Consider the following 27,172-nt stretch of genomic DNA (forward strand, 5'->3'; position numbering starts at 1 on the left):
TGCTGACAGGCGAGTCAAAACTCACAAAGCAAGGAGGTTCAAATAGGTAGGGCTGTAGCATGGAGCATAATAAACAATCTTTGGTAACACTTTCTATGAAGCCTGTGTACATAGTGCATAATAAAGGTATTCAAAAATATATATTTTGATCCATTATATCTTGTCATTATTATATTCCTGGATTATAATAATGAGAGTGTTCAGGAAACCTGTTTGAATGACCTGTTTAGTCATTATTTTTGCAATTCCTTTGATGGTGATGCTAACAGCCCAAAAATGACTCTTATCACCTTTTAATTTTATACCAGAACACGATTTATAAGGTGTGTAATAAGACATTATGAATGCATTATAGTCCTCCATTTACAGACAGCTTGATAATGTATAATGCACATATTTATTTAGATTTATTTTAAATATTTTCAGTGGAATTTGAGTAATTGTTACTTAAATTGAGGTTTCATTTAATTTCAGCAATTTTGCATACCTCTCATTTGCCATCATTAAATTTTGTTACAAATACAATATATTGGTCACCTTGATCTCTAGATATTGGTATCGGCCAGTGAAAAAACATATTGATCGATCACTATTAAGTATTATAAAGAATTATAACTGCCGTGTTTATTAGAACATTAAACTGATTTTACGTTGAATAATAAGCTATTATGAATACCTTTTATAATGCATTGTACTGTATATACAGGCTTCCTAGCCAATTTTATAGTCATAAAACAATCAAGGAATGGAAATTAAACACATTTGAATGCTCAGTGGGACTGATTTAGATTTATCTGTCTGTCTTTTGTTTGGTTTATGATTACGCACTATTTGCTTGTAGCGATGCTTTTCATTGCTTTGATTCTGACAAAACACAGTCAGAGCTCATGCTGGTTTAAACATGGGTGTTCTCCATTGAGGCATTACCTTTGCCGCATTTCCTGTTTATCCAGCGCTGGGACACTTCTCTAAACCTCATCTTTATCTGTTACTCTTGTAAATAGCTGGCAGCCTGGTATTATCCCCCAAATGAATCAAATTAAAGGCAAAATGAAATTTTTTCTTTTAAATATTGTGTTGTGGTACAGGGAGCTGGCGGCTCTCCCTGAACCAAATAGATTCACATTTATCACTTTTTCTCCCACTCCCTCTCTCCATCTCTGACATCAGGGCAATGTGATGGAATGGCCAGTAATTTTCCATCAGTAACAAAAGCTGTGAGTGGCACTATGTGGTGCTGAATGGGGACTGGGGGTTGCTGGGATTGAAAGGTGAGATTGAATATGGCCTATGTTCCCTTTAGACTCCATGTCATTACCGCTGACCAGTCGCCCATTTCTATCTGGCCCTGATCTTCAGCCCTCCGTGAGTGGCAGCGCGGCGAAACTGATGCTATTTTCAGGGCCAGCCACAGTGATAATGTCACTCTACTTCAAAGAGCAAAACTGTCTTGTCTCCCCGGAGATTTCGCTCACAGATGAAACGATCAGAACAGGCCTGACAATGAGCTGTACAATTATTGCTTGGCACCAACAAACAGCATTGAGAGAAAATTTTATTAAAAGTTTTCTTTTTCTCGAATGATTGACAGCCAAATGTTAATTTTTCTTACCCACAAAATTAAGTAAACTTAATTTCTTAAGATATATTCTCATTCTATCTTGCTTTATGAATGTGTAGATTTAGAACAACAACAACAACAACAACAACAAAAATGCTGATTAATAAAATGATTTTGGCAAGGTGACATTTGTACTGATTAATAAACGGCTACCAGACCTTGAAGAAATCTAACTTGTCTTGATGAAAATTTCACACTTTAACTTTTTTCTGCCTTGTAAGCTTCTGTTATTCACTGCCGAAATTTTCAATTCTTTCCTTCTTTCTTCCTTTTTTGCTCCCAGGTACCTCCAACATCTTAAAAGCCAGGGAGTTCTCACACTGCTGTGCTCCCATTATAGCTGTTGTGTCTTATGGCTTTTTATTCCTATGTGAAGGTGAATAAGGCTCATGTAGGGATATAAGCCACTACACACACAGTGATGAATCAACGTGAAATTAAAATTTTATGGTACAAAGATGTTCTCCTGTTGAAATCCATAGACTAAATGTTATACTCGCTTTGCACTTTGCCTGGTTTTCTGCACAACAAACCAGCAAGACTAATCAAAAACAGCCAAACTTTAGTTTCTATTGTTTACGATGTTATTTTGCATAACCATTAGAAGCTCTGTTTAGATAATTGTGGAGCCATTGCTTATGAATGATAATGGAATGATGTGCCATTTTTCTTTAGCAGAGACATTACCATTTACTCTAGACAAAACATGCACAAAACACAAGAGTTATTCATTACAAAAATGCTCATTAGATCATATTTTGAAATTACTGGAAGAAAGGCAAATGTGAATAAGAATGCAATTAACCTCTGGACGTGAACTTCATGACTGAATGCGTAAATACATACCTTTATACTTGTTTTCACAATTTCTGTGACACATATTTTATATGTCTTATTTCTGATCAAAGCTCTCAATTCTCCTTGCTATAACCAGGTTGTCAACCCTTGATGCCACTATGATCTTTACCTCTTCATTGTGATGTCAATTTAAAATGATCATTAAACGTGAATTCAAAGAACGCAATGCAGTGCTTGACTGATTAAAACATCAAAGCTTTTCACCATTTCTTATTCATCCATTTCTTTTTTCTTATCACAAATGCTGCACACAGATCATTATTTTACAGTGAATTTTGCAAGAAAATTAGTAATTTCTTGCTGGATTAAATATCTTGCATTTTTGTATTATTTTCCTTGAGGCTCACTTATAATGTTAGTATATATATATATATATATATATATATATATATATTTTTTTTTTTTCTGAACCTCTGTCTGAAACATTCTGTTTCTGTGTACTTCAAATTTATGACACACCCACTGTTATGATTGACTAACATCTTGACTAACCCCCCCCCCACCCCCCACCCCCCACCAAGAACACAATAACGTCAATAACTTACTTGACATCTTAATCTTTTCATTGGTTAAAAGCAACCTACAGTAACAATAGTACCACTTTCCAGTTGCTCTCTCTCTTTTACCGCAACAATTATGTATGTTGTGGAGACATGGCTATTCAAACGAGCACCACATTGTGATGTCACTATGTGGTCAATTTCAAAACTAGTTGTTTTTTGTAGGGTTGAAACAATAAATGCTCTTTTTGGGCTGGACGGCAAGTTTTGAGTTGTGAAACTTATATAATGTTTTTATAGTAGAATGACCTCTTCCTATCAAAATAAATAGGAAAATGTGATTCCTCATGTCATGACCCCTTAAGAAATTGTAAGCAATTTTTGTTATAGTAATTATTATTCCAAGCAATTATGTGCAGATATTTCATGGAGTAGATAATTTCAAACAAGACCAACATAAAAGACAAATAAACAAAAGGAGTCGATGCAAAAGTTTTATTAACCAAGTTTATATGATACACTTTGTGATCCACTCATGAGCCTTCATGAGGCTTTTTATTTCCCTTTCCTTATTCTCTTCATCTTTTATTAAAATAGAACTTTGACATAATGCATTGCACTGGAAATATTCTACCTACAATATTGTACAATATAAGATACATATAAACATAAAAAAGCACCTTTTTGTTCTAGTAAATAGGAATAATTAAAGAACTGGGGGACAGATGATCATTTGTGGGGTTTGTGTATGGAAACATCAGTGCATGGGAAGAATTCCTAAGGGTTTCATGCCCAATAATTATCGTTAGCACCTGAGTACATATTATTGATTAAATCAAACTAAATTCAGTTTTGGAAAAGAAAAGGCTATTCCTTTGCCTTCTGAAAAGATCAAATTAGGACAGAAATCAACCCTTTCTTTGGATTGATCTTGCACAGTAATTTTTTGTCATTTCCTCCGAAACCGTCGAGTACCAGCAATGATTTGATTATATAATTGCTATATGTTCCCTTCAGTAATAAGACATTGCGTTCACATTACACAAATAATAATAAAATAATATAGCACCAATTAGTGTTGATACAAATGCTAATACTAATGAGTGTCTCAGCAATACAGTAAAGTAAAAGAGTATGAAAGAGTAATGCTCTGAAGCATATAAAATACACTGACATGATCCAGACTTAGGATGTCCTTTGGTCCTGTTGCTAGAAAAACATCTTAGAACATTTAATTGTAAAAGTGTCATGCATTATTTGGAAAACAAATATTTTCAGTTCATTTTCAAGTAATTTTTTTCCTAAAAACTATTTAATTGTTGTTGTTGAAATACAGTCTCTTAGAGATAATGCTCAACTATAAAATAGAGAAAATAAACTTATTTGTAACCAACAATCATCCTATATTTATACATTTTATTGTTGGTCTTCACATATATGTAAATACACATTTACAAAAGGAATGCAATAAAGTGACTCAACATGGAGTTAAATGATTTCACAGAGCAGGGCCATACAATCCTTGTCTCATGAATAAACTGCCTTAATCACATGCCTAGTGGATAATTTAATTACCTCCTCGTTTATAGCATCCATTTAATCCTTAATTAATAGATTCAGAAGTGTCCTTCCTTAAAGGAATTTTAAAGCTAGTCAGTCTTTGGCCAAACAGCTGGCTGAGGAGGTTGTTTTGTGACTCTGCAGTACGATATGAATGAGTCTCTATGGATCTGCCCCCTGGTTTGGACCGTGATTTATTAAATGAATTGTTCAGGGTAGACATCCTGGAAGAAGGGGAATGAATGGGTCTCACAGAAATGTTCTTTTTCCCTTTGCAATCCCCATTAAAGTGACGTACAATCTCCACCTTTTTTGGTGAAAAACTATCTACAGAACCTTTCTTTAGGTGAAGGCCCAGATTAGAAGACCCTATTTTGTTTTTGGAGATGATTTTATTGCTGACTGTGTCATCCTTTACTGATGTAAGTACTGGATAGTCATTGTGAAGCTCGTTTTTTCTTTGCCCATCAATATTTTCACACCTATTGGGTCTGAACTTCTTTTTGACCCTTTGGTCAATGCCAAGATTTTCCCTTGCAGTTGGGGATGGTGTTCTCTGAAAACTGAGAGGTGACTTTAGTTCTTTCCTCTTCTTTTGTTGCTTGGTCGAGTCCTTGTCTTCACTTGGATTGGAGTTGTGAGAGATATTGGTGTGACGTAATAGTGCAGCATCAGTTGTACGAAGGCACCTTGGGTTATTTTCAAGGCTTTGTTTCACATTATCCACAGACTTGGGTGCAGTTATATGCTTAACCAGACGAATAGTTGGCTGTTCACTGTTATGCGCTGTGTGAGCTTCTTGTTTAGTCTCATTTCTCTTGGTAGAAAATGAATACTCGATTGTTTGATCCTGCATTAATTGGTTTGTCTCAACTGAAGACTGCTTCTCAGATGAGAGGTCAAAGTCAATGCAAGATGAGAGGCCTTGGATGTCTTGTTGTGGTAGGCTTACATTCATTTGACTGCACACTTGTATGTATCTGCTTGAGTCCCTTATTTCCACCTGTTCACTTGCATTTTCAAGGTTTACAGAGGGATATGTCTCCACCGTGTCATTTCCACTACATTTTGTATTGCTCTCAATGATGTCATTCTCTGAAGCTAGCAATGTAGTCGGAATTGCACAAAAATCATCTTCCATTTTTACATCACAAATTTCTGTCAGAGCTTCTTTATCAATTGTATTGACCTCCCTGGTCTCACACTCTTGCATTTTATGAGATGGGGAGTAGTTATCGTCCTCTTTCTTCAGCTCTGATGTGATAAGACTCTGTTCAGCAGAGTTTGTTGCCGATGGACACTGTGTAATTTCCCTGAAAACCTCAGGGAAGTCCTCAGCTTCATCTTCAATTTTCACACTGGTATTGTTTGTTTCAGTAGAATGCTCATCAGTACTATTCTTTGGAGTTGTCTCTATGATGGGCAACACTGACTTCATGCCTTGCATGTCAGTACTCTTGTTTAAGCTGAGTGACGGCATGGCGACAATGCCTTTGTCTGAGCTGCTCTCGGTTGCCTTCCTCTTGTTGCTCGGTGGCATGTCAGATTTATCAACATTTGAATTAAAAGGCGTGCAAGGCCTCATGACTCCCCTGAACTTGAAGATCTTGTTCCCTCCAGCAAGGTGTTTTTCCATATGACGGTCAAACTGTTCCTTCTTAGAAAAGGTGTAGTTGCAGGTACTGCATATGAAGGACTTCTTGATTACATGCATAACATCTGCACAAAGTTCACAAGTATACAGTGTAGTGTGTTTTGAGTCTAGCTCATCTGTCTCCTCATGCTCCTTTTTCAGGTGATCTTTAAGCTCCTTTGCCTCTGGGTAGGACAGTGGACATTTGTGACACAGGAAAATCTTTTGCAAGCTGTGAACAACCAAGTGCCGCTGAAGCTTGAAGGGCTTTGGAAACTGCTTGCCACAGTGGTGACAGTCCCTTGAAGGATCTTTGCAATTAGGATGTATCTCAGCATTTTTTAAAGAAGTCTCTGCTTTAGGTAGAACATCAGGCATTGTCAGTGCACAATGTTTACCTCCTCCCCCAATATTCATTTTAATCTTCAGACCTGTGGAATCAACCTCTTCTGGAATCTTCGGCTCTTGCCCATTTACTAACAAAGAAGCTCTTCTCTCCAATTTAGATGATGGTTTAACAGTGTCTTCTTTTGCAGGTTTGCTGGGTCGATGCAGCATAATTGAAGATATGAAGTTCTTCACAGCATTTTGCTGCATAAAACACCCAGGAATATCCAGGAGGGAACTTTGAGTCTGTCCTTTTCGCGCAAACTGTGTGGCATGCTCTCGCAAGTGCTCATTGTACATCCAGACATCTGAGATTTCTTTCAAGCACATGCCACAAGTCCAACCGCCTGCTTTGTTCTTGGCATGTTTCTCCCTGAGATGGTCCCGAAGCTGTTCACGGGAGCTAAATTTGCGTTGGACACACATATAGCAAGTTGGAGGAGGCGATGGATTGTGAGAGAGCTTGTGGAAATCTAGTTCACCTAAAGTGAGAAACCATGTGAAACACACCTTGCATTTGTACTGCTTATCCTTGGGTTTCAGTCCAGGTTCAATGCGTTTTCTGCACTTCCGCTCTGTAAGTTTTTTGCAAGATCTTAAAGGATCTTTCAGTTCAGGGCTTGCAATGGTCTCAACCAATGGTATATCCTTCCCAGGCTCAAAAAATGGTACAGGAAGCTGAATTAAAGTATCAAGGCTTGGTATCTCAATGCTAGGGGAGTGAGAGGCCTTTGGTTGGCAATCTTCCTGAGGAAGTGTTGACACTGTGTTCTCTGTGACTGTGCCTTCTGATTCATCCTGATGGACCAAGGGTTGTCTAATTGTGTCAAAAGTAATGCCAGTTAATGCATTTTCCTCATATCCAGCCTGATGATCCATTAGGTCATCTTTTAAGTGACAAGCGTTCTCTATGGAGCTCTTGACTGAGCTTTTGTGACACATCTCAAGCATGTTAGCATCATCAATTGATATGGTTTCATATTCGCAATGGTCATTTGTGTCATTGGTAAACATCTGGCCCATCTTGTTTTCTTTAGACTCCTCACATTTATCAATAAAGACACTAATGGGAGGATGGTCTAGAACTAAACAGGACAGTTGTTTTTGCTTTTTGTTGCTTTTACCATAGACCCTTGCACATTTTTTCCTTTTCCTGTCATCATTTCTTGGAAATAACTGAGAAAAAGTGCTTTCGTCATCAAATAAAGCCTTCAGATTAGGTCCTAGTCCTGGAGTACCTGTAAGTGCGTGGCTGTCTTCTGTGAGAGAACAAGTGCTCTCATGCTTGATATCCAGAATGGAATCCACAAGTGGATAGTGGATATCTTCTGTGTGAACATATTTCGGTTGAATATCACAATACATTTTCACAACATCATCATCATCACATGTAACTTCTTTCTTATACAATTTGGACCGTTCTGTAAAAGTTTCTTCCTTTTGCTCTTTGGTGCTGACAGTTCCAATGCTCGTATGCTCTTCTCTCACAGTGACATTCTGATAGTCGTGGCTGCTATTTGGGCCCTGATTTTCAGTTGACTTAGGACAGTTTTCATGCAGCATTGAGGGGACATCCGGAGAGACAGATTGCAGTATATCATTTTTTAGTATGTTGAGTATTTCATTTGAAAAAGAGTCTTTCTTTACCAGTTTTGGAGCAGACATTTCACTGCTGATTTCCATGGTATTGTTATTCTTTACTTTGCTGATGTTATTAGCTTTTTCATTTACAGTTGTTGCTTGATCCATAACATGACTTTCTGGGATCTTTGACACATCCGCATTACTTGCAATTTCTTCAAAAATCAGAGGTGGATCTGCCTGATGTTCTTGTCCAACTTGGATTTCACTTCTGTTTGCATGCAAAAGAACCGCTGGACCCATATCATCCATGCCATCTTTCAGAGCTTTTTCGATTGGGTGGGACATATGGTAAGTAGGTATTAAAACTTGACTGCTCATATTTCCATTTTCAATGGAAATCCCTTCCATCTTTACTACATGCTTCATGGCTGTGTGTCTTTTAAGTCCAGGTAGAGTACGAAAGAACATTGCACATATTTCACACTGAAATTTTCTTTGAACTGCATTCTGTGTACCACCCTTTCTCGGTGAGGTTTTTGTTTCACTTGGCTTTGAACACTGTCCTTTGTTTTGGACAGGTGGGCATGTAAGATCTATCAAAGGTTTAGGTGTTTCCTTAATATCTAGCATAGTGGACCTCTGCAAAAGTGCATCATTCTTATTGGTAATGATCTGATTGCCCAGCATCTCAGAATCTGCTCTCTTCAGAAGTTTGAGGGGTAGATCCATGTAAACAACTGTTTCAAGTGGACCACCATTCATATCATTTTGGAGAAGTTTTTTTAGTTCAGAGTCAACTGGAGTGACGTCCTTAGCATAATTACTGCATGTAGCTGAGACAAATGAAAATGTAATATCAGTTTGGTCAGTATTGTCATTTCTAGAGGTTTCTGGTATATTAAGTCCAATAAAGTGACCCTGAATATCTGGCTCATGTCCATTTGCATTATGCTGTGTGTTGGATGGCAATGGTTTATCAAGAGAAAGAGCACAAGAACTGAGAATGTAATTGTCTGTGGAGCATGATTTAATTTCAGACTGGTCATCTCCTTTGTTTAAACATTTAGAGGTGAAGTTGTAGTCCCTAAAACATGTTTCACTGTAATGCATAGGGCTTAGTTTCAAATCATACAGTGAACCTTTATGTTGAGAGACGTCCAATGCCTCAGGATACTCAGAAGTATCACCAAAAGATTGGTTTGAGGTGCTGTCCACAGCCAACTGTGTCACAGGGCTAGACATTTTACTCTCTGTGATTTCTACTAAATCCAGATGGGGAATAAATGAATTATCTATTCCTGTTGCTGCTGAATCAAAAGTTTCTAATGACCTGCCAATATTTATGTCCTCTGAGTTTTTGTCTTCCAGGGCTGGTCTGGTTTTCCTCAGTGCAGGGCTTACTGTGTTAAAATCATTCAAGCCACCTGGCACTGGACTGTTACCTCTCAGCTCAGAAGGGCTTTGAATAGAGTTGTGAGAAAACTGTGGGGGATGATTCACAGATAGATGTTCAGGAATCTGATCAATGTTCTTTTGCTGATTCTCTTCACATTCTGGTGCAGGAAACAATGTCATTTCAGGTGTGGCTCTTTTCACACTGTCTGTAAATTCATGGTCATCTTGACCCACAGGGAGATGTTTAGGAGAAGCCACTTGTGTATTAATTTCACAAGTCCCACTATGTTGTGGAGGGGTCAAAAAATAGTCCTCACTGCAAGGAGACTTGATGTTTGAAAGCAGTGGCTGGATGTCTGTATCGGAGAGATTGTCTGTTGCTCCCATTATTTTATTACAGGAATGCCCATTCTCTTTATAAATGGGTTCTGGCACCACGATTAGAACTGACTCATCACCATCATATTTTTGCCTCTCTTCTTTTACGCACATAGTTTTTTCATTTTTTAGTGTGGCTGTGGATGTTGAGAGGTGAGATATTTTATAGTCTTGACTCGAGTCTTTTACATCTTTTACATCCAACATTGTTTCAGTCTCAGTATTATCAGTTTGTATGACAGAAGACTCACAATGTTGTCCATCAGTGCAGACTACAGACTGTGTGTCTATTTCCTTGGAGTCCACATAGCATTTAGTTTGAGGAATCTCAAAGGAGCTCTCAGTAAGCTGTTGTTCTTTAACTAATAAGTCGCCATTGTGAAGAGTGACATTACTACTCTCCATGAGGCTGGCTTTGGCTCCATTTTCTGTTTTTGACCTGACAATGTCACTGGTTGATGACTCTTGTAGTTGATCTGATAACTTGTTTGTCTCCACTAAGAAATTTGTCAGCTCTGCTTCTGAGTTTTTAAATTCCATTTTTTTAGACTTATCACTGTGTTCTGAGTTTTCATTGTCTGATTTTTCATGCTCCTCAAGAACCCCACATTCTTGATTAGGTGATGACTGAGGTGATGTGAACCCTGAAGACAATGAATCTGAGATCACTTCCAGGCTCTTCATCAGATTTTCTGTGTACATTTCATGTTCAAGCATCTCTTCTGACTTGCTGGTGGTGGCAATGTCCAAGAACTTGCTCCTCTCAGTTTTGTCCTCTAGATGCAAAGGTGGACAGTTTTCTGTGTTCAGATCAGTCAGCCCCATGCTGTCCTTTAAATCCAAATGGTCATGTCCTGATTCGGTTGGTGTGTTAATAGTAGAGGAATGTGTCGGAGTATGAAGACCTTGTTGAACACACATCAACCCAAACTGGAGGGGGCTAGACCATGGTAAGTCTGATTCTGGGAACATTGGTGCATGCGAGTCTACTGATGTAGCAATCGGTATGTTCTCTGAGGGACAGTTCATCTCCAAGCCATTGTCTTCATCTTCACTATCAGGGTCAAGTCTCAGTGGAGAGAATTTACTCATGGTCAGCTGTTTTGGCAGCTCACTGTCTAATGGCGGAGGGCTGCTTAGCTTAGCTGTTTGGAGCTGACTCTCAAGCTCTGTAACAATCCTTTTTATTTCCAGATCATCAACTGACACGCTGTTGTTGAGATTTGGATTATAGTCCATTAATCTTTCAGGCAAAGAGAAGGATACATGGCTAGAATTGGTCTCATTCTCATTGGAGTCCGAGTCCTCTTTGTACTGAGAAATCTCATCAGGAAGCTCAGGAGTAACGTCAACCATCAGATTCCAGTCTCTCTGCTCCAAGAATGGTGAGAATGATGATTCAAACAGTTCCTTCTTATCTGTAGTGGTTTCCAAAGGACTAAAGCTCTCTTTGGCAAGCTGAATCTCTGGATAAAGATTGTTCTCAAAAACTCCCACTGAAAGGTCACCAAACATTGATGTTGTGTCAAAAGAAAGGGGTGACTTTATTAGACTCTGATCATGTTCTGAAGTGTAAGGCATGAGACATTGACCATCCTTCTGTGCAGAAGTATCATGCATTTTAGAAGGCAATAAACACACTTTGTCCATGAGTGAACTGCAAAGAGGTGGAGGATCAGAGAATAGACCACTCGAGCTTCTCTTGGCTTCTTCACTGGATGGATTGTCATTGCTGCTTGTCTCCAAAATGGGCGCTGAGTATTCAGAACTGTTTTTTCTCTTTTTGTGGGATTTACCCTTTGATGTAACAACATCTTTTTTTAGTTTAAAAGCATGGCTAGATTCCCTATTGTTGGTGGTTTCCATTGGATTCAGTGCTATGTCAGACCCTCTGGGTGATGTGATATTTTTTGGATAATCTTTTTTGAATGGCTCTTCTGTGGTTGCTAGAATTCCTGTCTCAAAACCGTAGTGGTCCCCTTTTTCCTCTATTTCTAGAAGGGTGGTTTTGAATCTTGCGAGGCTGACAGTGCTTTTGGTCATTGTATGCTCAGATGCAGTCTCTTCAGTTTTACAGATAATGCTTGAGCATTTTGAAGTAGTGAACCTATCCTTGTGTTCAGTGAGTAATATCTTATCAGTGCTGTACCTTTTTGTGTTTTTTGTAAAGGTCAAAGCCAGTGATGTGCTTGACTCTTTCCGTATTCTTGGCGGAGAGTCCTCGTACCCATTTTGCTCAAGGGAGTCATGATCTTTCCTTTGTACTTCCATTCTTTTCTCAGATTCTGAATCTGTATGATCAGTACTTTTGGGGCTGTTAATGCTATCGCTACAGATACTTATAGATGTGCTTAGTTCACTGCTCGTGGAAGACCTACTGCTCCGTCTTCGCAGCCTCTGGTGACCAGGAGTTTCTTTTATCAATGATGGAGAGGCATCCAAAACTTTCTTGGCTTCAAAGCATTCATTTTTGTTTTGTTTCCATGAACTTTCCCGGCTCTTGTCAGCATGAATCCTCCCCTTGCACTCTTTAGTGTAAGTGTACTTGCAGCGAATGCTCTGACTGAGGCGCCCCTGACTGGCTATCTTCACAGGCTCACAGTCCTCATCTGAGTCTGAAACATAGTCATACTCCCTGAAAGTAGGGTTCTGCACTGCAGGAGTCACTCTTTCCATCACAAGTGAAAACTGCATGTTTTTTGTGCCTTTTACATGCAGTTTGTGCAACTTGTTCTTTTGTTGAACAATTTTGTGAATAAGCTCTTTGCTCCAGCTTCCCCCACCAGTCCTTTTTCTTTTTCCCTCTGTTGCTATTGGTTTCTGAGCTGTAGGACTTTTGGTGGCAGAGGTGGATCTAGGACATGTTGTTTTAACTAATGCTGTTCTGCCTTGAAAGCTTTTAAGCCCAGATCTTGCAGAAAATTTACCTGATAATAGAAACTTAGAATCATAATTTTCCTGGTCTACTTTTTCTGATTTTGTTTCCCACTCAAATTGTTTGCTGGACTCTTGTGACTTTGAATCTGTTGTTAAGGTTTCCATTTTAAGATCTTCCTCATTTTGCATTGACTCAAATTTATTTTCTTTGAAAGAGTTGTCTGTGTGTTTTCTGTCCGAACTAAGGCTGTCTAAATCTGTGTCAAATGGATATTTGCTATGTGCTTGAGGTCTTTCACTGGACATTGACCCGTTGTTAGTTCTAACTTCGAACATTGTTGAGTCTTTATTTGTCAGAGTCTGTCTTGTTGATGTGCATTTAGTAGTGGTAAGATCATCATCAACAAATGCATCAATAAAGCTGCTATCAATCTCTGCATTGTCTGACTGATAACCTAGTCCATTTAAAGCCTCTATGATAAGGCTATCCAATTTGGGATCTTCCATCTCTAAGTCAGGCAAGGGTGCAGATGGTAGCATCAGTTTCATTGGATCATCTTTTATATCTCCTTTGGTTTCATTATCTGGTAATATCTCCCCATTTTTGTTAAGTCCAAGCAGAGACAGATGCAAGTCTGAAGAGCTCCGTAAAATTGCATAACTGGATCCTGATGACATGGCTTTTGTGTGGTCTGTCTGATATTTCCTTGCATCCTCCACTTTTGGCACATCTTTTAAGTCATTTTGTGCAAATGTATGCTGTCCACAGTACTGCTTATGGTCAAGAAAAGAGGCAAGATTATTAAAATTCTGATCACATTGCTTGCATGTCAAAAGCACATCCAGTTGGTCAAGGTTTGCTGTGGCTAATGATGTGGTGAGTAGTTGGTGGGCGGAGTATGGAGGTGGAGGATGGTGCTCTGTTCTGTAGGTGTCTAAACAACCTTTCCCATTGTCCATGGTGGGCTTTGAATGCCTGTTATTTGGTATGAAATTTAAAATGTTCTCTTTGGCTCTGTCTTGTTTGTAGTACAAGCCTCTGGATGTGTCGGAATGGTAATGATGCTGGTTAGTGTTGAGGTTATTGGATGATATCAGTGCTTTATCCTGTTGCTGGTGATAAAACTGAGGGGACAGAACCTTTGAAATTTGGCTGTCATCAGAGTTACTATTTACAGAGTTTGTGGAGGCTGGTGAAAGTGAAGAGCATGTACTGCTAGAGGCTGGATTTTGAGTGGGTGAATGTGAAGGAGAGTCATATGGAGACACCATCCTTAGCCCTATGGGTGCTACATGTAATTGAGGGTAGGTACAGTTTCTTGATGATGTCACAGGCACTGTGTGGTTCATGCCAAAGTATAATGACTTATTCTTGGCATCACCCACCTGGCCTTGATTTGTGTCCACCTTATTTGTGAAATGACAGGGTGGAATTGTATTGCAACCTTGCTTGACACTGTCTTGCCTTTGATTTGAGAATCCCTCATTTGTCTTTTTGCTGAGAAAGTTGTTAGAACATTTTTGGTTGCTAGTTTTGTGTGGCTTATTATCATCTTGCCAGTCTGATGGGCCTACCAAAAAAGTGAGCTGCTGATTGCTCAGTTGTCTGGAAAGATCAATCCTGTTTTGGTTTGGCAAGGCAGTTGTGAAGCGTGTCTGCTGCCAAGGCATACGGGCATTAATGCCAGTGTTTTGTCTTTGTTCTGGTGCAGGCTGGTACTGAAAGGGGTAAGGTGTAGGATTCGGGTCTATAAATGGCGGTGGAAAGGCTTTGTTTGGTCCTTCCCATGGGTGTGATACTCTGCTGTGGTGTTTACAGACACTTTTGTCAACAGGCACTGGTCCAACGTGAATACCATTATGTGGAGAACTAATTACATGTATCTGGGAACTTGAGCCTTGTGCAGTATCCCTAATATGATGTGCACTGCCTTGAATAAGAACTCTCTGGCTGGAGGTGCCATTTTTATGATGGCAGCCTCTTTTGCCCCCTACTGCAAGGCCTGTGTCCCGGCTGTCTATTGGGCTAAAAGAATCAGATTTATCTGGAACAATTTTACTCTGATCTGATTGGCGAGTGCTTAATACCGAGCTGTCATCATTTGTGGGGACAGAAGGTGGCACACCATGTGGAGTCTGCATATACTGGGGAGGATTAGGGTGTAACGGGTATGACTGTCTGTCCTCTGATTGATCATTACCAAACTGTGTGCTAGTTTGCATGACCTCATGTCCCTCCCCAGAGGACTGAAAGGAAAAGGAATTATGTGAAACCTGATTAGAAATATCAATATAGTTTTTGGACTGGGTATTCTGATCACAGGGAAAGGGATCTGGAGCTGTCTCCTCTAACAATGGGTATCCATACTGAAATGGCAAAGACATAAAACTACCATTGGCCTTGTTCAAGTCCACAAGGTTGTTTGGCTTTTGTGAAGTAACACCAAAACTAGCACTTCTAAAAGTCCTATCTGGAGACTGCCAAGTGTCCGTTTCACTCAGCTGAAAGTCAGGGAATACATTTTCATTGCCAGGTTGTGTGCTGTTGCTCTCGATTGGGCTGGGCTTCTGTTGCTGCTGTTGTGGGGTGGTGGGTTGATTCTGGAGAGAAGGCCCTCCAGGTGTGGAGCCAACCACCTGTGAGGTATAGCTTTGAGAATTTAGGTTGGGGGAGCCCTCCTGGAAGCATCGGTTGTAGTTTAGCTCCTCCTGTTGCAGTTCAGCCTCACGCTCTGGAATACTTGGCACATGGAACCTGTAGCTGCCTGAGACAGGTCCCCTGCTGGACTCAAGCTTCTTTGGAGGTGACACTTTTTGCTGTGGATAGGCTATCCCAATTGTTGGATTTGAGCGTGGGTTTGTAATACTCAGTCTGTACAACTGCTGCGGGTTACCACGCTCTCCTTTCCCTGACTTTCTACTTTTGTCTCTGTTCCGACTTTTGCCAATGGGTGACTGAGGGCTGTCCTTACCGCTAGGCCATGTTCTGTTGCTACTAAATGAATGATTTTGCAGTGACTTAAAATCAATTTTTCCAGCCTGCTGTGGCCGAATAACGGCCTCACGTTGCTGCGTGCTGTCCCTATCTTTTTCTCCAAACTTAGCAAGATTGTTCAAAGCCTGTTGCTCTAAACTCACATTTTGAAAGTGCTCAGGGGACTCTTTCAAACTTTTGTGCTCCACAGCCCTCTTATCCTGCTGTTTGGACTCAATATCCAACTCTTTGGCAACCAAGAACTGTTTAGTCTCTTCAGTCATGATGCCAATGTGGCTAGTTCAGCGCGCTGTTCCTTATCTGCACAGGCTGTGACATGGACATGTCATGTTCCAGTCTGAATCAATAGGCCTCCGGTAAGAGAAGCTCAAAGCTCAGGAATATTTCCCTCTCTCTTATCTCTTCATCTCTTCCATGACTGAATGCTCAGCTGTCATCATCTTGGAGTTCTGGAACTGGAGGAGAAAGGATAGGAAAATTAATGCCAAGGTTGTCTGTTTAGTTTGTGGATTACATATTTGTAAAGAATAACAGCAGATGTTGTAAAATCCGGAGAAGGGAAGAGCAATTGTCACATTAAATAATACTACACTATACTGCAAAGGGAAATCACAGTAACAAACATCTATTTTTTACAACTCAAAAATTAGTTATACATTTATTTCTGTCCTGTAAAAGATGGATTTAGCTAAACTTTGCTCTGATTCAGAGAAAGCAGAGTGAAAAAAAATTTGATAATCCACATTTGGCTGGACAATAAAATAAAAATAAATTGAAGCCATTTTTCTCAGTTTCAGTGTTGGCATAGTTACTGTGTTTGCCTTTATAGGCTACTATACCATACTTGTTTATCAGGAATAAAAAAAAAAAAAAAAAAATACTATTTCAAACGAAGGCAGAAAACTGTCACATAGGAGAGGTAGGATATTTTAGGAGCACTGGGATAAATACAGAGACCACTTAAATCCACTTCTCACCTGAAGAGGGCAGAATTGCACCAGTTATACCATTTATAGTACACCTCATTCAGATGTAATAGATCAACCAGAATTACAATTTAAAACATGAAACTGTACACAAAGTGTACCACATTAGTTATCTCTTTATAAAAAATGTTTCTTAACACCAGTTAAAATACTTTTAATTGTGTATGACCTTCTTCGGGTGCTCCAGACATTGCTTATATTCAGGTTTATTTTGGCCAAGGGCATTTCATCTGTGGCCTGAATATAAGCAGCTGAGAGTTTGGCAGAAGAATGTTATTTCTCTGCTCTGAAAATCTGTGCATACAGAGTCTTTCAACTAAGTACCTTTAGCAGATGACCCCCCCAAAAATTTACTGTCTCCCTGGACATATAAGCTTTTTAAGAAACCCAGGTATTTAAGGCCATCTGGGGAAGGAGTGAAAGAAGATCACAGGCCAATACGTGCCTTTCTTTCTCTCAAACACACACACACATACACACACACATACACACACACACACGCACACACACACACGCACACACACACACACACACACACACACAGGCTAGGAGTAAAAACTGTCATATCATCCTATGATAAAATAAGTACATAAATGCAATGCAGGGCAAATATGAGGAAAATGTGACTTTTAAAGGAATAGTTCACTCAAAATGAAAATTCTTTCATCATTTACTCATCCTCATATTGTTCCAAACCCATATGACTTTCTTTCTTTCATTTAATGAAAAAAAAAAAAAAAGATGCAGTGAAAGTGAGTGGTGACTGAGGGCTGTCAGTTCCTAACATTCTCCTTTTGTGTTTCACAGAGAAAAGAAAGTCATATGGGTTTGGAACAACATGAGGATGATTTTAATTATGACATAATTATAATTATTGGGAGAAATACCCCTTTAAACAATTTCGTTTTATTGGATCATTCTATCAGTTCATTCTTAAAGGCAACAAATTCTGGACTATAACCCACAACCTAATCACATGATCTACTTTACCCTCTGGCACACATGACCCATACATAATGGTATGGTACAGGCCCGAAATTAAAGAGCTCCAACAATAACTATGGCAAGAAATACAGTGGAAAACAGCGGCTGAGCTACTTTTACTCCCTTCACTTTCACTTATTCTCACCGTAACCTTCCATCTCTTTCATACCTCCCGCAATAAATACATTACTGTTTACAATTCAGAGGTGGTTGGATTGCAACAGCAACAACAAAAAAATGCTTTAAGGAACAGTGAAATATATTTTGACATCTAGTTACTTCCAGCATCGTAGAAGCCAATAAATTACAGTTGGCCTCTCACATAGAGTTGTTCTGCAATTAGTCTTTCCATCCTGTCACATTTAATATGCTCAGTCAGTGCAATTAACTTATTTTACATGGCCATAGTCTACAGTCCTGGGCTCATCTTTTGATAAAATGGCCTGGTATGAGAGCTCTGCTATGACTAGTTTTAAAATGTGAAATATGGATTAGATCTCATATTTTGAATCAAATGGGGCATTTTGACAGACGGGTAATTCATAACTCATAGCGTATTTTGTGTATTTCACAGGTAAATATGACTGATAAGGGTGGAGAACAACTTACCTGGACTTAGAGTAGAGCACTGAGGCACACCTAAAATACACAGTGACTCTTAAGATATACTGATTTTTGTATCCTACTGGCCTGGAAACGAAAGACCATGTAAATCCATCTATCCCCACTGTTTCAATCCTGAAAACAGGCTAATTTAAAAATGGTTGCTCTTAACCAAACATATCAATATCTGCCTTTTCATAGATAATAAGCTCGTTTAAACATTGAATGTAGAAGACAGTTAAAGGTTGAAGCTGTCCAAATAGTACACAGCTGCAAATTCTTTAAACAACTAGAACGGCTACTATTCTGCAGTTTTGGCTGCCATAGGACCATCCTTACCACTGACTAAAAACTTGAGTCTTAAATCGAAAAACAATTGCATAGCTATGCCTTTTTGTTGCTGAAGAAAGGATTGAAATCCAACTTAAAATTTCTTGCAGTAACATAGCTGAACCCAAGGTTGCTTTGGAAAGAATGTACTGTAGGGACCAACTAAACTCCTCCTTTACAAGCCCAATCTGATCATATCCAAACTCTTAAACTGATAAAATGAATTCAGAATCCTGTATTTAAGATGCCTCTTGTGACAGTGAAAAATGCAACATATTTGGTTAAATTAACATCCTACAAAGTCCAAAGAAAGCACAAAGGCTATGAAAAAGAAGTTTTGGAGAATAAGCATGGAGCTCTTATAATGCTTTCAGCTACCATTAAGTGCAGAAACAAGTCTGCAGATTCCATCTGGGCCTAGAAATGTGTAAAGTAATGATAACCCTGAAAAACTGAGAAATCCGATCCATTATTGCATTCATAAGCAGAAAAAAACAAGTAAATTAGGATTCCCCCTCATCGAAAATCCCAATTTAACCTTTGCATGCAATAATAATCCAACTGATAGCTCAATGGGACTGAAAAACATTCACGTAAACACCTCAGTCGATCAAATTGAGCTCGATCCTAATAATGTCTTTTATAATTTATCCAGGATTTAATTCTAAAATCCAACTCATCCTCTTGTCAGTTAGACACTGCTTCCACTCCTGGGAACTGTCTTCCCACAATTTCTGCACCAATTTCTCATCTTTTTAACAAATGCCTTGCCTTAGCCACTGTGCCTACCGACCTCAAAATTGCTGCTGTCACTCCTGTTCTTATGAAACCTAACTTAAATCCAACCTTCCTTTTATCTCAAAGCTACTAAAAATGTGTTGCATCTCAGTTACAATTTCATCTGGTTGCTAATAATTTGTATGATCCTTTTCAGTCTGGTTTCCATCCATACCACAGCACTGAGGGTACGTTTACAGGACAACGATGTACTAAAAACGGAAAAGTTTTCCTTTACATTTTTGAAAAGTTTCGCGTACAGACGACAACGTTGTCAAAACGATTCCTGTTCACACGGATCTGCGAAAACGACTAAAAACGCTGTATTATGCATGACAGGCCAGTAGTTGGCGATGTCACTTTGTAAAGAAACACTACGCACCTGCGCACATAAGCATTCTTCCACAGAGCGGTGAATACAAACAATGAAGATGGCAAAAGCATCGAGCAATTTTGTCTGGACGGACGATGAGGTTGCTTTTTTATTACAACTACTTTGCTGGAGAAGCGTCAATAAACTCAAAATCTTGAGCAGCACAAACACAGTCCTGTAGTCCGCCATTGTAGTTTTGAATGTCTCACGCGTTGTTTTGAAGTACTCGTGCGCATGCCTATAGACTGAACTCTCAAGATTATTCAATAAACTCTGCTCATTTTTACCATCACTTCGTCTCCTGCCTTCTTCTGTATTCCCCTTGCTGACTCTTGGGCTGGTAGGAGAGTAAGTTAACATAACAAGCTGTTGATGTTGACTGGTTTTGGATATCAGACAGAACTCTGATATATGGATATCTTCTGACGGAGAGAGAGGTCTTGTGTACACTGGATCTAACATGCATTTTCACTGCCTCATGTTTTCATATTCTAAGCATATCATTGAATACTGTACATGGCATCACATCTTTGTCTATAGGCTATATACATAAGCAGTGGGTGAATGAATTGCAGGGTAAAGGTACATCAAATAAAATTAAGTACATAAATAAATAACATTTAAAATACAATTACATTTTCCCCATCTGAATCCATACATTAATTTCAAGATTTTCAAATTGCAGGTTCTGCCTACTGTACAATGTTCTCACTCCATACAAAACACTCCAAATGAAAAAATTGTTGATTTTTGTTAATTGCACAGACACCAGTACGTTGCACTTTGAAACCCGTTTTCAAAAGTTTGCATTTTCAGGCCCCAAAATGCCGCTGTCGTGTAAACGAACAGCCAAAACACATAAAAAGTTTTCTGTTTTTAGTTGAAAATGTTGTTGAGTAAATGGCCCCTGAGACTGCTCTGCTAAGGGTCACCAGTGATTTCCACCTTTCTGCTGACTCTGGGTCCCTTACAATCCTGATATTGCTTGATCTCAGTTCTGTCATTGACACTGTTTGTCATAATACACTCCTCTCCCGATTCTCTGACATTGGTGTTACAGATGCAGCTCTCTCTTGGTTGTCCTCCTACATCACTGACATACAATACTACATTTCTATTCAAAATTACAAATCCCCCATGGGCCCCCCTCACCCAAGGTGTCCCCCAGGGCTCTATTCTCAGACCTCTTCTCTTCACAATCTATATGCTTCCCCTTTGTCATATTATACTCTCGTCTTGATTACTGTAATGCCCTTTTTCACTAACTGACCCACTAAAACCCATTGCTAGGTTACAGTATATCCAAAATGAAGCTGCTAGAGTTCTTACTTACTCCAAATGGTCTGCACACATCACTCCCATCCTGTTCAGTCTACACTGGTTACCCGTCTCATCTCGCATCCAATTCAAAATACTTCTGTAGACTTTTAAAGCACTTCCCGGCCTTGCACCACAGTACCTATGTGAACTACTCCTCCCTTACATTTTCTTTTTGTACACTCTGGTCCTCTGAGTCTAGACTGCTTTCTGTTTCCAAATTTTGACTCTCATCTATGGGTGGCAGGTCTTACAGTGTACTAACACCTAAACTTTGGAAGTCACTTCCACTCAACCTCTGCAACATCACTTCTATCTCCACCTTCAAATCTGAATGAAAGACCTAAATTTTTTCACAGCATTTCAAGCCCACCTCAAACTGTTGATTTGTTTTTCATGTACATATATCTAAATACAATTGTATTTGACCCTATAATGTGATTTTCTTGTAAAGTGACCTTGAGCTCTAGGAAAGGCGCCATATAAATTTAACATACTATTATTATTATTATACATTTTCATCCGATTGAAAGGGGTGGTGTAGACCTAAAATAACCTTTTATATAGAAGAATATTAACCATGTAAACTAGGGATGTCATAAAATATTGATATATCGATATTATTATCGGCATGTTATTTTATCGATATATTTTTGAGGCATTGATATACACTGGCAGTTTGGAATAATGTACAGATTTTGCTCTTATGGAAATAAATTGGCACTTTTATTCACCAAACTGTCATTCAATTGATCACAGTGTATAGTCAGGACATTAGTAACATGAAAAATTACTATTACAATTTGAAATCAGAACTTCTTAAACTACTTCAAGGAGTTCTCATCAAAAAATCCTCCACATGCAGCAATGACAGCTTTGCAGATTCTGTGACATTCTAGCTGTCAGTTTGTTCAGATACTCAGGTGACATTTCACCTCACGCTTCCTGTAGCACTTGCCATAGATGTGGCTGTCTTGTCGGGCACTTCTCATGCACCTTACAGTCTAGCTGATCCCACAAAAGCTCAATGGAGTTAAAATACATAACACTCTTTTCCAGTTGTCTGGTGTCCAGTGTCTGTTTCTTTGCCCAATCTTTTTGTTTTTCTGTTTCAAAAGTGGCTTTTTCTTTGCAATTCTTCCCATAAGGCCTGCACCCCTGAGTTTTCTCTTTACTGTTGTACATGAAACTGGTGTTGAGCAGGTAGAATTCAATGAAGCTGTCAGCTGAGAACATGTGAGGCATCTATTTCTCAAACTAGAGACTCTGATGTACATATCCTCCTGTTTAGTTGTACATCTGGCCTTCCACATCTATTTCTGTCCTTGTTAGAGCCAGTTGTCCTTTGTCTTTGAAGACTGTAGTATACACCTTTGTATGAAATCTTCATTTTATTTAGCAATTTCAAGCATTGTATAGCCTTCATTCCTCAAAACAATGATTGACTGATGAGTTTCTAGAGAAAGCTATTTCTTTTTTGCTATTTTTGACCTAATATTGACCTTAAGACATGCCAGTCTATTGCATACTGTGGCAACTCAAAAACAAACACAAAGACAATGTTAAGCTTCATTTAACGAACCAAATAGCCTTCAACTGTGTTTGATATAATGGCAAGTGATTTTCTAGTACCAAATTAGCAATTTAGCATGATTACTCAAGGATAAGATGTTGGAGTGATGGATGCTGGAAATGGGGCCTGTCTACATTTGATCAAAAATGACCTTTTTCAAATAGTAATAGTGCTGTTTTTTACATCAGTAATGTCCTGACTATACTTTGTGCTCAGTTGAATGCCACTTTGGTGAATTAAAGTACCAATTTCCTCCCGAAACAGCAAAATCTGTACATTATTCCAAACTTTTGGCCACCAGTGTATTAAAATTAGCCAACATTTAAATTAGAAGCCTGATTTGCATGCTTTCCAATTCACTCAATTGGCCTCTGTTTAACAGTCTGGTGTAATAGCGTTGGGAGACCACAAGATTTGATATAACATTTACTGATGCTGGTCATGGTCAGGAAAGGTATCACACACACACACACACACACACACACACACACACACACACACACATAGGACGAGCTAAAGTGGCACAGCAAATGGCAGTCCAAAGTTACAAAGGTTTTTGTACTTCAAGAAAGTGACGTTGATGATTTTGCAGGTTAGTGTATGAAATTGGTGTAACTGCTCAAACCAATTTTTTTTTGTGCAATTTCTCTGTATGTAGTCTTGAATAGGTCGTTCATTCAAGCTGTCAAACCACAAAACGACATACTTGTAACTGAAAATACATTGTCTAGGCTCTATGAAAGATACATATACACAATATACTGTACATGTCATCCAGCGATGGCTAGAATAAATAATCTTTGTCCTTTGATAATGATTTGGGTTGAATTTAATGGAAAACTATGCAAGTTGTGCTCCGTGGCACTTCAGAATTTTGACGCTGAGCGCTGACTGCGTGTTTTAGAAATTTTAGAATGCACCTTGTTGTCCTCCAGACACGTCCGGTGTGCGACCCGCTTTATTTTACCCTGCCTCTCACACTGTACCAAAGTTGTGTTGACAAAAATGTAAAAAACAAAAAAAAAAAAAAACACAAAAAAAAAAAAAAACACAAAAAAACACTATTGTGCAATGAGCAGCCCAATTTATATCTGAAAAAAATCCCAATATATATTGATAATCCTTGGGAAAATCTTCCGATTATCGATGCATAAAAAAAGCATAGATCCCAAGCCTAATGTAAACCTTTAAATCCGACTACTTTCTCAATCAAAAATACCTTGCGCACATGCACAGTGCAATGAAGAGTGCTTTTGTGAATTCCAAATTGATTGGAAATTACACAATACTCGCTGCAGGAACTTAATTTATATAAAGCAATGACAACATGCATTATTAAGGGTATGGGGCTCGCACTGTATGTTCTGCAGGGCAAAAATGTTCTTTCATGAAATCCAATAAAGCAAAAAAAACAAACAAACAAAAAAAAAAAACTATTGCGTTATTCTAAAATGTATTTTCCATTGCACATCTGTAAGCTCCTTATGTACAACTCTTTCCTGCAATGTTACATCCAGAGATTCCGAAGTGTTGGAGAAGGAATGGGCATATGACTAATATGGTTAAGCTATTCAGGATATTGGAACACTGATTCTAATTCTCTTTGTTTGCCAAGTAAAGTGAGTAACATAAGAAAAAAGCTTTTCTGGCATACTTTTAGATAAGTCAACAAAGCAAAAATGGCAATTACTGGCTTTGGTGCAGTGCTCGAGGTGGCTTTCTCCGATTCTTCAGAACGTGACCACTGACACTCTTCACGTGCGCAGAAGTTTTGTTCGGAATACATGTAATGCATATGTAAAAATGTATTTGTATCAGATTGCAAAGTTTAAGGTACATACTGTATAAACAGTACTGCAATCGGATTGAATTTATTCGGATTGATGGAAATGAGTGCATGTAAACATACTCAATAAGGTTTGGTCATGAGATACATGATAATGATGTTATTGATGTCAAACCTGATGTAACACTTCTAATGGTACTATATTTAAGAGTTACAGCTCAAGATATTCGGTTTGGATAAAAAAGGGTGAATAAATAATTGTATTTACAGAATTTTCATTTTGTTTTCCTGTAGCTCAGCTGGTAGAGCATGGTGTTAGCAATGCCAAGGTCATGGGCTCGATTTGTATAAAAGTCACTTTGAATAAAAGCATACACCAAATGCATAAATGTAAAGATCTCCTACAATATTCCTGCTCTCTCTGACTGCTTTGACAAATGATCTGAGAACTTAAAGGATTCTTTACATTTCATAATTTTGTGAGGGAACAGCATTAAATGCATTAAAGTTTTCTTCAACAAGTTTGTGTTCGGTACCACACTTCTCAAAGGCTTTATCTCTTCCATCCTGTCCTCCACCTGGCTCTGGTATTTAGCATGTTGGTCTGTAGTACGAGTCCTGCCTGGGTTTGGATCTGACTGTGAAAAGTCACATCCCCCCTCCAGCTCCTGTCACAGTCAAAGCTGGAATGTCTGGCTTTTCCCCTGCTGCCTGGAGGATGACTCAACTCTCCACTTGACTGCTTTGAGCACCCTGCAGAGGCGAAGCTTGATCTATCCCGGAGCCATACATCACATCCACTTCTATGTTCGCCCCGGCCGACTGCACCCCCTGGAACGGCAACACAAGCTGCCTGTGACAACAAAGACTGCAGTTGCAGGGATTGCAGGGGCCTACTAGAAGTATCACCAAATCCAGAGCTGTCAGCGTACTAAGAACTCTGGGTCATTTATATCTTCACAACTGTCAGTTTGACTTCCCTACCCTCCATCTATCACAGAGTATGTGAGTAGTGCGGAATTGGAGCGGAGCTGAGTTGCGTGATTTTGCTTGGAGTGAGGATCATTTTTAAAATTCAGAGCATTGGATTGCTCCGATAATGCTCCATCACATGCCTACATTTGGTGAAAATTACCCAAGTTTGGGGATGGACAAAAATGTGTTGTGGGATTTAACGTAATGTCAACATGACGAAATGTTCCTTTAACACATATATATGGGAAAACTTTAATCTAAAGGTGGGTTAGAGGAATCTCTCCTCTTCCGGATGAGTGGCCTATTCAAAAGTTTGAACATCATATATTAAGGAATGGCCATTTACCTAAGATGTTCTTGGAATTAAACCGGTAAGTGGGTGCAAATTTAGCTACAGAGCTGGGTTTCTCTTACCAGTGAGCTGGAAGCAAGCACAAATCAGGACATGGAAAACACTGAGTGGAGCTGGAGTGGAGTGATTACAGAGAGCTTTGAAGTGAAGGGGAAATTGCTGTCGCTCCACTCCGTTCACTTACTCTGATCTCCACTCTTCCTGTATCCAACCTTTCGCTACAAACAGACCCTAAATTAATGCCCTTGTGCATGCGCTATTTAGAGTGCATATTTGGTAAAACTTTAGCTATTTGGTAAGCCGACTTTTTACACATGAAAGATTAAAGTTTATGAGAACTTGGCCTATATAATAAAGTGTCTGTCACAGATTTCATTGCAAAGTATGACTTGATATCAAATCTCGTGAGAGATGTCTGAAAATGGCTCCATAAAACAGCATTTTAGGCAGTTTTATAAGTCAATTAAGGCAAGCCTGTGTGTTCCACAGCCCGGGTGTCAAATCAGCCTGCCCACACACACTACCAAATGCTCCATATGGTCACACCACACAAACAACCACACAAACTTCAGGCCTGAGTGGAGTTCTGTGTGTGTATCGAATAAAAAAAGAGTCATGCTCATTCAGCTTTTTGAGACTAGTGGATTTTAATGTAATATATAGCATATATACACTGGCGGCCAAAAGTTTGGAATAATGTAAAGATGTTGCTGTTTCGGAAGGAAATTGGTACTTTAATTCACCAAAGTGGCATTCAACTGATCACAAAGTATAGTCAGGACATTACTGATGTACAAAACAGCACCATCACTATTTGATAAAAGTCATTTTTGATCAAATCTAGAGAGGCCCCATTTCCAGCAGCCATCACTCCAACACCTTATCCTCGAGTAATCATGATAAATTGCTCATTTGGTACTAGAAAATCACTTGCCATTATATCAAACACAGTTGTAAGCTATTTGGTTTGTTATATGAAGCTTAACATTGTCTTTGTGTTTGTTTTTGACTTGCCACAGTATGCAATAGACTGTTATTAATGTCCTGACTAAACATTGTGATCAGTTGAATGCCACTTTGGTGAATAAAAGTACCAATTTCTTTCCATAAGAGCAAAATCTGTACATTATTCAAAATTTTTGGCCGCCATTGTATAAATTATTGTATGTCAAAATGCTGTGGCAGACATCATCTGCCACAGCACTGTCTTACACTACGCCTCTGATCGAACCAAATATAACCTTCTCTCAGCACGTGAATGCAATCCCAAATGTTAACGATTCTGTGTGTTTCCGATATTTATCCTGCTTTTCCTCAGCAGGAAAATG

General features: G+C 38.9%; 1 protein-coding gene across 1 annotated transcript; it reads right to left on the bottom strand.

Moving 5' to 3' along the window:
* Positions 1–3,466: 3,466 nt before the first annotated feature.
* Positions 3,467–16,051, bottom strand: LOC127435719 (zinc finger protein 469-like). The gene has a single exon (XM_051689335.1). It carries the CDS (start codon positions 16,049–16,051, stop codon positions 4,583–4,585), a length of 11,469 nt encoding a protein of 3,822 aa, XP_051545295.1. The 3' UTR covers positions 3,467–4,582.
* Between the last annotated feature and the right edge of the window lie 11,121 nt (positions 16,052–27,172).

This window comes from Myxocyprinus asiaticus, chromosome 46 (genome assembly GCF_019703515.2).
Source record: "Myxocyprinus asiaticus isolate MX2 ecotype Aquarium Trade chromosome 46, UBuf_Myxa_2, whole genome shotgun sequence".
In the NCBI taxonomy this organism is placed as follows: domain Eukaryota; kingdom Metazoa; phylum Chordata; class Actinopteri; order Cypriniformes; family Catostomidae; genus Myxocyprinus; species Myxocyprinus asiaticus.

Excerpts from the sequence above, each read along its gene's own strand:
- LOC127435719 (XM_051689335.1), bottom strand. The coding sequence starts at position 16,051 with ATGACTGAAGAGACTAAACAGTTCTTGGTTGCCAAAGAGTTGGATATT.